Source organism: Xiphophorus hellerii, chromosome 3 (genome assembly GCF_003331165.1).
Source record: "Xiphophorus hellerii strain 12219 chromosome 3, Xiphophorus_hellerii-4.1, whole genome shotgun sequence".
Lineage (NCBI taxonomy): Eukaryota > Metazoa > Chordata > Actinopteri > Cyprinodontiformes > Poeciliidae > Xiphophorus > Xiphophorus hellerii.
In genome coordinates this window covers 21,219,702-21,230,466 of record NC_045674.1, presented here as the reverse complement: position 1 = coordinate 21,230,466, position 10,765 = coordinate 21,219,702, and the positions used below count along the sequence as shown (strand labels likewise).

Here is a 10,765-nt window from a genome sequence, read left to right as displayed (position 1 = left end):
TTTACTTAATGACTAAACAATAATATTCATTAACTGAGATGAAACTGTGGGGTTTGACAACTTTTTCTAGTAAACATTATGTCCGTTGAAGTTATGTTTCATTGTTATATGCAGTCCTGGGATTTAGAAAGCTTCAATGAATATGTATTGGAAAACTAACCTTGTTTTTTTGTGACCACGTCAATAAAAGTTGGAGATTTGCAGTTTGCTGGTCAGGAGTTTACTGATGTGATTCCACTCAATGCCAGGATACAAAATATCTGCAACTATCAGTGTTGCAACCCTTTGTTCTCAACGGACTGATAGGGTCACTTCCAAACTATTTGGAGATCATACAGTGACGTTTTTTATTCAGAAGGAAAACATTCAAGATCATTGCTAATCATTTAAGCAGTTGGTATTCTTGGAAATTCAATGTCAGAAGATGTGGGGTTTAGAGAAACTAATAATAATTCTAATACTAATAGTACTAATACTACTACTAATAATAATAATAATAATAATAATAATAATAATAATAATAAATCCCAGGGTTGCATCTCAGACTCTGCAAGCCTTAGTTAAAGTATTACATGTTAAGTTCAAGACAATGCAATTGGAAAAAGAACATCATGTGGCTTGATGGGAAGAATAGACAGATGAACTCCTCTCCTTCAAAAATTATATGGTATGATGCCATTGTTTTTCTTTTTTATTTAATTACATTTGAATGAATCACAAGGCTTTTGGAACAATGCCAAGCGAAAATTAGATCAAGATGCAGAGCATCGTGTTTGGTGTAAACCCAACATAGCATATCAGCATAACCACTTAATATAAACTGTAAAACACAGTAGTGGCAGGATGATGATTTGGACTTATTACATCATATTGTTCAGTAGAAAGCAATTGTGAGGGTGTAGGAGTAGGTGTAAAAGTGACAGAGGATACAATTGGTAATAAATTAGAGTTGTTGACAGAATTTTTATTATACATTGCAAAAAATGTACATTATAATGCATACTGACATTTACAGATTTTTGTTGTTTAATTCTTTTTTGTTTATTTTATATTCAATTACATCAAAATTTCACTTCAGGCCAGCCCTAAAATTCATAAACATTTTCTATAGCTTCAGGCACCAAAATCACACTGTGCACACATATCAGATGGGCAATCTTGACATAATTTGCTTTTATATTTTTGCTTTTCTTCTCTTATTTGTTTCATCAAATATTATTGTTCAAGACAAGAAGAAAATTATCTTCAGGTCTAATTACATATAAAAAGTGCATGCAGTGTGATCAACCAAAAGTGGCTATGTTAAATATAAAGTGTCTGAAAAAGTGGCGCACAAGCATAATTCAGGAAAAACACAAGTGATGTAAACACAACCAAAATATGTTTAAGGAAGTGTAAAAGATCCAATACCAAAGATCAAATATCCAAGAACATAACAAACTTCTTTTTTTTAATGGAGCAAATTATTTAAGGTTTGTCTCTGATTTTATTCAAATGACAAACTACTGAACGCACTCTTCACCTTGTTTGCATTGATATTTAAACATAGACAGGTTTAGGTGTTGAGCAGCAACCATCAGCCATAAAGCAAAAAATAAATAAATAAATAAAATTTGTTCCATTCCACACATTTTCTTCAGCATAATAGAATAAAATAACTCTAAAGATGAACCATGTGCCTTCATGCCTTACCTGTCATCAGACTCCAAGATCTTATCAGCGTTTTCTACAGCTACCAAACTCTATGACATTTCATTCTGACTTATAATATATATTCTTCACCTTTTTTTCCACTTTTATTAATAGATATGAAATCAGTAAAAAGAAAAATGATAACTTGCAATAACAGCAATATTTGCAGGGAGAGGCGGTGTAGTCACTGTAAGGCCTATACAACTGGATTCCTGAGACATTCGTGATGGGTGCAAGTAGTCTTTCAGTGTTTGTGTGTGAACGTGCTTTTTCACATGATGCAACACTTGTTCTTGTGCGTGTGAGGATCTTTGAAACGAAGTCTCTGTTTCGATCGATATTTCTCCAAGTATGTCAGCTGTTTACTGTTGATGGCTCCTCTGCGTTTCCTGCAATGAACAAAAGAGACAGTGGATAGCTTTACAATAATTAAATACCAGAAGATATTAAATAATTGTCAGATAGATTTTACCGGTAAATTTGAAAAACTTAGATCAGGTAAATTTTTCTGTATTAAATGTGTTGGGGGTTTTTTTGCACAGATCTTCATCATGAAACTTGGAATTGTGTGTCGGTCCTCACCTGGGGGGAAATATCATTTAAAAACTATTGAATGCATTCTTCACCTCATGTCTATCTTAATGATAGATACTCTGCAAAATAACATCTTTAAAATTCAGTTTTTGTATGTGCACTCAAACAGCCACCACTCCTTGAATCTGACTGTCAGAATGTGGCATATGCAACCGTTTCCCTCTGAGTCGGTTTCAGAAGTTGCACCATTGCTACCAATGTCAGCATCATTCATTTGGTCAGCAATGCTTGTATGATAACACACTGGAAACCTTTTGCTTATTTGTCTGCTCTAAAAGCACAAACCTGTTTCTTTTTTTTCCCCCATTTTTGAAAAAAAATATAAAGCTGAATTAATATCAGAACAAATATTCATCTAGCTGAGTAAATAGGGCTGTTTCTTTATGATGAAGGCCATATTAAAAGAATAATAAACTTGCTGGAGTAATCATTTGATTACGCTAAAAAATGCATTTTGGTCTGAATAGGAATATTCTGTATAATTTTAATCTATATAGAGTGTGATGGTTTTAAATAGATAATAGTTCAAAGCGTAGCAATAATAATTTGTTCAAATTCAAGCTTAAATAGATTGTGAGAACTATTTCTGCTTTTTAAATAGTATAGATCTAACACTTACTGCCTGATGAGCTGTATGGCATCCTCATACTTCATCCCGCTTTCTATCAGCGCTAAAGCCACCAGCACAGGAGCCCTGCATGTATGTATATACAAACATTCACTGCTGCGACTGTGTCAATTTATGTTTCAGAGTTGTTGATTTTTCCTTGAGCTATTTTCATCCTTTATCTTGTACCTTCCCAATCCAGCAACACAGTGAACAGCCACACAACACCCAGGATCCTCCTGAAACTTCTTCTTCAACAAAGTCAGCCAATCATCAACCAGCTTGTTAGGGGGCGGGGCTCCATCATCAAAGGGCCAATCCTGAAAGGGAGTACGATCTCAGGATCTTTGTGTTTAGGTGTGTAAATGAAGAGTGTGTCAAATGAAAAGTATGAGTCCTTACCACCACAGTGATCCCATCTTTCTCAAGAGGAGTTTTGTCGTAAGTGCTGTCGCAAACACGCACCACAGTTGTGACTCCGTACCTTTTTAAGACCTGTGCAAAGGAAAAGCATGGAAAGAACAGTGGTGAAACAATGAAAGACATAGCTGTAAAACAAGTTTTTGATCTTAGACAAATATCAATATGAGACATTAAATAAGAAATAGAGAAGTGCCAAGATATCCAAACCAACCTGGTCCAGTGTGAAAAAGTTATTGCCTCCCAAACTTGATAACTAGTGTTATCAAGTTTTTACAATAACTGTGAAGAGTAATTTAAATTGCTGTGGGGGAATTTTGGCAGACTGTTCTCTGCAGAATGATATTAATTATGCCCCATGATAGGGCTTTGGGGAATTTCATTGACTTGGTTTTAACAAGTGCAGAATTGGCTACTTTACTGCAAGGCTGTTTTTTCTTGTCATTTAAGGGTTAACTTGCAAGTGTGCTTCAGATAATTTTCCTGTTGTCTAACTTCAGATTTTTTCAGATATAAACCAGTGCTTATGGTTCCATCAGTTATATTAATTTGTCCAGCTTTTGCAGCAGTAAAAAAGCCCACTAATTTAATTGTAGCATTATAATGTTTGGCTCTTTGTATGATCTTTTTTCCGGAATGCTGTGTTAGTTTCATGGCAGATGTAAAGACACACACTTTCCCTGGTGAATATTTTTGAATATTTTCCCAAAGGTATTGAAGATTTTTGTGATCACCATGTGTTTTTGTCAGTCTCTTTCTTATTATTGACCATGAATTTTACTTAAATGAGGCAACTAAGGTCTGCAGAGTTGTAGGTGTTGTACTTGTTCAAGATGCTGAGAATTGTAATTTCACATGTTCCGCAATCATTTTTAACAGGCCATCTTCTTCTGGAAGGGCTCTCTTCTGTAACCATGTGTTTGCCATTAGTGGATGATGGTTCATACTAGGGCATGCTGGAGTTCAAAAAACGTAGAGATGGCTTTATACCCATTTCCAAACTGTATGATGATATGTTCGTCATACAGATCATTATGCTGAAAGTTTCCTTATGTACACTGACTAAACAATATTTGGATCATGAGCATGAGAATGAGGTGGTACTGTTTGATGTCTTTTATGAAATTACTTACATAGCATTTTTCTGGACGCACAAAGGCACTGTACAATGACACTGATCATTCCCAGTCATGCACACATTTACACAAGCTAATGGTGACAAGCTTTTGGCCATTGACCTTTCTGACCACCACAAGCAGGCAGAGTGGATTAACATTGTCTGACAGGTAATAATTAAGTTTTTGTTTTGTTTTGTTTTTTTTCCTTAAAAAGCATAGCTGGTAAAATTTTCTAAAAATGTGGTTAATTACAGGCAGTCACTTTTGTACATAGGGCCAGGTTAGTTTGAGCAGCTTTTTTTTAAGCAAATAAATCACCATTTGAAAAAGAGCAGCATATGTACATTTACCCTGTTTATCATTTCTGGATATAAAAATTGTCAAATGAGCATTTAAATGTGGATAAAAGCAACAACAGAAGACATTTGCTAGAAATTTGTTAGGGGTCAAATACTTTAAAACTGGGATTTACTAATAGTTTGTGAACAGGACAAACTGACTTCAGTATCATTTGTGTGCATACACTTACATAGGTTTGAACAATAACAAGATTATTTTCCTTATGCCACTCTGAGTTCACACCCACCTCTATGAAGGAGTTGAGTGTGCTGTCAGTGGGGTTGTGTGTGATGAGGAATCTCATGTTCTTGTGGCACAGTTCCACAGGAGCAGGACGGTTCATGGTGGCTTGTTTAACCTTTGACTCTGCAAGGAGACCTTTGACCTTCATAATGTAGCAGGAATGTGTTAGTAGAAGGCTCAAAGTAAAAGTGTCCTTCAGCATACTGAGTATGTACTGGCTAAGGATATCTGAGCCACTTAAAATTTGAAGGGCCTTTTTTTCTATACAAAGGATTTAAAATATATTATTTTATTTTGCCTATAAAGTCAACAATTTTAATCAATCTTTCAAAATTTCAGACAACTCTTTAGTGAATATTTTTCTTCCTGTATGTCAGCTGTAAATATGGAATATTGCAATATTTCTAATAAACTGACTCATATAAGTCATTGCTGTTATATAAAATATAAAGTTCCTAAAACAAATATCGACAATGACACTGATTAAAATAGAGCAGAAAATAAAATTAGTCAAGACAGAGGACTTTAATTTTTTTTCTGTGATTAAACTTTGGATCTGATGCCATCAGATTCTTTTATGCTTTATTGATAAAACAAAAGTTTTGCATAATAGACTTACAAGAACTGCATTGTGTGTAAGTGAATTCATTTTTTGTATTATAACAAAGAATCTCATCTTCCTTTGGTCAAGATTTAAAAGATCATTGTTAATGCAATTTATTGGACCTAGTTTCTGCTTAGACAAGTCAGACAGTTCAGGTCAAAAACAATACAATGCATAAATGCACGTTTGGATTTAAGATTTTGACCTCACTTGTTTAAAGTTGTAACTTTGCCCGGCTTCATTTAGCATGAGCTTCCCCATAGCATTCCGAAAAATACAAATTATTGTTTGTAATTTGTATTTGTAAACAGGATCTGTGATAGTATAATTAATCTGTAAGTAAAAGGTGTTATAATACATTCACAGAAAACACACAATGGGCTGCTGTCAGATATCTTAAGTCCAGTAGTTAAGGTGTGTACATATATCAGAAGTATTTGAACATAAAATTATAGTCAGTAATTAAAACTGTCATTTAAAATGTCTTTCAAAATAGTCTTACCTGTTCCATTAAAATGTATTACATTATCATGTTCTATAGAACAGCTACTGCAGAACCACCTTCACAGTATCTTGTAGATGTTGTAATAAACGCCTCAAGCAATGGTGTAGCACAACATTTTATCCAGATCATGTGACCAAATATGACTTACCTTTAGCTGTAGTAGTTTGTAGCTGTCTTTAACTTAAATCTCCAGATGAATATGGACCTCCTTCCTGTTTTAACCGATGTATATTCACCAGTCCTTAGGATGTGTCTTCTTGATTGCTATGCCATCTGATGCCTGTGTCCTATAGTCCAGTAGTCTACACTGTGTCACTCTTACTTTTTATGCTTGTGATTGTCTCTGATGCTTGCTTTCTTTTGTTTCTCTCAGTCACTCTTTATGTCCTTTTCTCTCTGTTCAGCTTTCAGTGCTGAATCTCCACTTGCTACCCCATTAGCTGGTGAGTTCATAAGGCAAATGATAGCGCTCTTTCAGTGTTCATAGCCCCAAGACTGCATGGCGCAGCATCGTCCCAGACACCGTCTAAATGTGTTGAGCGTGGCAGTAGTCCCCACTCTGCCGCACAAACGCCATCAACCGACGGTTCTGAAACAGAAAACACAAAAGACAAATATTTGTGTGTTTTTTTTAAGCTTTATAGATGGACAATATCAGCCAGAAGCTATGTAGATTATTAACTAGTACAAATGGAAAAATAGCCCTCTTAGCTCCTTACAGCACCCTCCACAAGAATAGGAATTAATGAGAGAAATGTGTACAAAACTATCAAACAAATTGATCTTTTATTGCCATATAATATTTTCACCCTAACAGTTGCAAGAGTCCTCAGATCTTTAATTTGACTACTTTGTATTTACTCTTTAAAGTTGATGAGTTTTTCTGGAACCTGGAAAGTACATTTTTAAGAATATTGCTATAAAACATTTCAATATGTTCTGTGTAATCACACAAAGTCTGAAAATACAGACTTTGCATTCTGTATTTTCAGTGTTCATGTACTGGTCCTGTTTTTGTATATTCAGATGTCATTTGGTTCCTGTATTTTTCTGATTAAGCATGTGTTGGTGCAAGTCCTGCTATAACGGTTTTTAAAATTTTGATTAATAATATATTGATAATGATTTGAAAGCATTTGACACAGCAGATTATGACACATTTCTCTGAAAACTTTAGATTGATGCCTTTCTGATGAAGCAACTGGCTCTTTTTATTATTACCATCCCTCTGGTCATGAACAGTTTGTTCAACACAGTTGTATATATTTCTGTTTACTTAATACAATAAAAGTTTCCCTTGAGGTTTTGTATAACAAATAAATATATAGAGCAGAATACTCCTGATGCATCTTTAGATATTTGTGCTGATTACAGTTGTATATTTTGACAGTTTATATCATAATTATTGGATCATTTGCACTCAACTTGATATCATTCCTTTGCTTGCCTTTCTCCTCAAACTAGTTCTAAATACTAAATATCTAAGGATATATTGTTATCAAACAACAAGAAAGTATAGATTTTCCCTGCTGTTATGTCCAAGCAGGATTTGTCTGTTGTAAATGTCTTAGTATTTTAATATATATAAAAAACTTAACTCAAAACCATCCATATCATTTTATTTGAAAATACTTGTTGCCATCTTCTTACTTCACATCGACAATGGTGATATTATTTAGATTAATCAGTGGATGCAAACTTATAATCCATCATTGCACTTTATCCTTTTTATCTAAGTGACATTTACTGTCTAAGCCATGTTACTGGCTCCTTAAATATAGCTGAGACAAAGTAACTGCATGTTCTGTCTCATGTGTTGCAAGTTCTTTCTTTGAGCTGGTAGTTATGAAAATAACTACCAGGAAAATTAAGGCATTATAAGATTTTTCATTTATGCATCAAAGAATAGAGTCCTATAGATTTTAGCCAGTTGTTTTGTTGCATGGATTTTGTTTTTACTATTTCATGTTTTGCATTTTTTATAACAATTCGTTCTTTAAAATAGGACCTCATTCCTCAATGAAAGTTTGAGTTCTTTATTTTATACGATTTTGCAGACAAGATATTGACGGAATCAGAAAACTATGAGGCTTCCAGTCAACAAGTAACCTTCTGCTCTCTTCAGAAATTCTTAGAAAAACAAGCAGCGAAAGCCCAGAGGTAAGGTGCGGTCATCTCTAACACCCAACACACAGACTCACTCTACCAGGAGCCTGTTGACAATCTATAATTAGTAATTTATCCGGTGCTGTTTATAATCAGGATAGAGATTCCGTTTTTACTTTCACTCAGGTCCATTTAATGCAGTAAAGCCAATTTGCAGTTATGTTGATGTGCTACTTGTGTAGAAGAAAAACAAAGGAACCCCATCAGGAATGTTTGTTATGAACATTATGAGTCCATGATGTTGCTCTGATTTAAAGCTAAATGAAAATGGTATCTGAACAGGCCTGCTGCGATGGCAGCACACACACACACACAACACACACACACAAGATAAATTCTGACAATTCATTTACCTTTGCTCATTTTCAGTTTAACACCTGCAGAAATGTTTTGGTAGAGTAAGTCAAGAGCTTCTGTCTTACCTTTCCTGACTGCTAAACAGCAAAATCCAAAACCAAGGCAAAAAGTCAAATAAAACAAAGTCCTGAAGCAACAGCAGCCACAAAAAGATTAGTGTGCTGACATTACAATCAGCTGACTCCCTGTTATAGTAAACCTGCACTAAATACCTACAGCTGTATTTATAGCTCAATCTATACCAGTGACTGATTATATGACGCATCAAATTTTTGGTGCCAACAACTGGCACTGAGCTGTGCACTCTTGTGCTCCTCCACCCTGCCGCTTCTGGAGAATTTGTCAAACTTCTTTGATTCCAATCACTGCAAGCACCAACATATTCACTTAATTTCATTTGAGCGCTCCACAGCAAACATTTAGAGTGTTTTTTTTTGTGGTTGTTTGTTTGTTTTTCTTCTGGTTATTTGACCACATCAGGCAACATGTAAACAGCAGCAACAACATTTGTAGGAGTTCACTCTTACCACTTAGGTCCTCAGTGTCCCCTCCAAACACAGATTTTGTTCAGTCACCTCGTTTTTAGTAGTTTTCCACAACGAACAAGAAAGACATCCAGAAGTAGGGGGGGCAGTATTTCTACAACCACCTGTAGCTAACTGTGACCCACTAGAACATTAACCTCCTCCCTTTCTTGCTGTCCTTTCCGGCCGGCTCTGTAGTCACTGCAACGTGCTGCATGTGCCTGTTCGTGGCTCTCTTCTGCTGCAGGAGTACAGTGTGTGCGCTGGGCTAAGGATCTGCCGTGAGCTGGTCTAATCAGGCTGAGCAGCCATCTGACCCTGACACTCCTGTCACCACCAGAATACTCCAGAGTTAATGCTCTTAGAAAGAGAGACGAGGAGTGTAGTACCCACTGTTACTCTTCCCCTTCATCTCTTTCCTTTTTAAAGCAATTGGTCTTTCTCACTGCTTCTATCTCTTCTGTTCACTCCCTGCTATTCAGTTTGCAATGCATCCGTTATAACATGAGGTTTTTTTTCTTTCTTTGAAAAATAGAGCTCTCTTTTCAGTTTATGTTTTGCACATTGACTTGTTTCCCCTCTCTCTTAGAGATCTAAAATTAGATAGTCGTTTGAGCTTCCAGACAGACTGGACAAGTAAACTCACTGATCCTCCGTTAATGGAATAACACTCCTCTATAAGAGAGTGACAATTTGAACTTTGTTTCATTTCAGAGAATCAACAGTGAGAGCATTACTTTGAATGAAGAATTTTAGCTCATTGCAAAGTTATCACAGTAAATCAGAAGACGGATTAGCTCCCTCCCGAAAAGGTTTTATGAACAATGACTTGCAATGCTCTTTGCGCCCTTAGAAGATTTTTACATTTTATCACACTACAGTGGTTTTTAGATTTACTGTGACCAACACAAAGTAAATTATTTACCCCCTTGTGTCAACTTTGTAGACCCACTATTAGTCAAGATTATAGTTGAACATTTTTTGGGGTGGGTCTCTATTGGCTTTGCAGGTCCAAAATATCTAGTCTTTGTCCATTCTTCTGCAGAGCGTCACATCCTTGCAATGCAAGGATGAGGCAATTGTTAATTGTCACTAGCTGAAGAGTGACAATTAACAAGGTTTGACTATCTATTCTCAGTTGACTTTAGGTCTGGACCTTGACTGGGCCATTCTATCACATAACTTTGCTTTGATCTAGACCATACCACTCTAACTCTAGCTAACACAGCCCATCCTGTGGAAAGTCATACTTCTGCAACAGTCACTAGTCTCTTGCCGCCTCCAACAGGTTATTCTCTAGGATTGCCCTGTATTTAGCTCTATTCATCTTTTCATCAAACCTAACCAGCTTTCCTGTCCCTGTGTACCACGACCCTCTGTGTTTCTGTTCTCCTTGCCCAGCCTGACAGCTTAGGTTCATAGCGAAGAGTTGGACTATTCTGGAGACAATTGGTTTGACTGGTTCTAATTTAAGAAAACAAATACACTCCACAATTTTTAACAAAATAGAAACTTGTAGCATGGCAAAATGAGGGAAAAATGTAATGGGTATGAATACTTTTGCAATGCCCTGTGTTCACATTTAGTCAGAAGGCA

General features: G+C 35.8%; 1 protein-coding gene across 4 annotated transcripts; it reads right to left on the bottom strand.

Moving 5' to 3' along the window:
* Positions 1-943: 943 nt before the first annotated feature.
* On the bottom strand, positions 944-9,555 carry LOC116717621 (protein tyrosine phosphatase type IVA 3). Of its 4 annotated transcripts, none has more exons than XM_032559120.1 (7): positions 9,173-9,540; positions 6,271-6,711; positions 5,018-5,136; positions 3,296-3,388; positions 3,083-3,213; positions 2,906-2,980; positions 944-2,081 (listed from the first exon to the last, which is right to left on the bottom strand). In XM_032559120.1, exons 3-7 carry the CDS (start codon positions 5,111-5,113, stop codon positions 1,964-1,966), a joined length of 513 nt encoding a protein of 170 aa, XP_032415011.1. In that variant the 5' UTR covers positions 5,114-5,136; positions 6,271-6,711; positions 9,173-9,540; the 3' UTR covers positions 944-1,963. The 4 variants fall into 4 exon arrangements, with proteins under 4 accessions (XP_032415011.1, XP_032415009.1, XP_032415010.1 ...); XM_032559118.1 differs by having other exon boundaries at positions 5,018-5,155; positions 9,173-9,537; XM_032559119.1 differs by lacking the exon at positions 9,173-9,540 and adding an exon at positions 8,711-8,842 and having other exon boundaries at positions 5,018-5,155.
* Positions 9,556-10,765: the final 1,210 nt, after the last annotated feature.

Excerpts from the sequence above, each read along its gene's own strand:
- LOC116717621 (XM_032559120.1), bottom strand. The coding sequence starts at position 5,113 with ATGAACCGTCCTGCTCCTGTGGAACTGTGCCACAAGAACATGAGATTC. Across the intron at positions 3,214-3,295 it reads AAGATGGGATCACTGTGGTG|GATTGGCCCTTTGATGATGG; the intron begins GTAAGGACTCAT and ends ACTCCCTTTCAG. Across the intron at positions 2,981-3,082 it reads TGTGTTGCTGGATTGGGAAG|GGCTCCTGTGCTGGTGGCTT; the intron begins GTACAAGATAAA and ends ACATACATGCAG.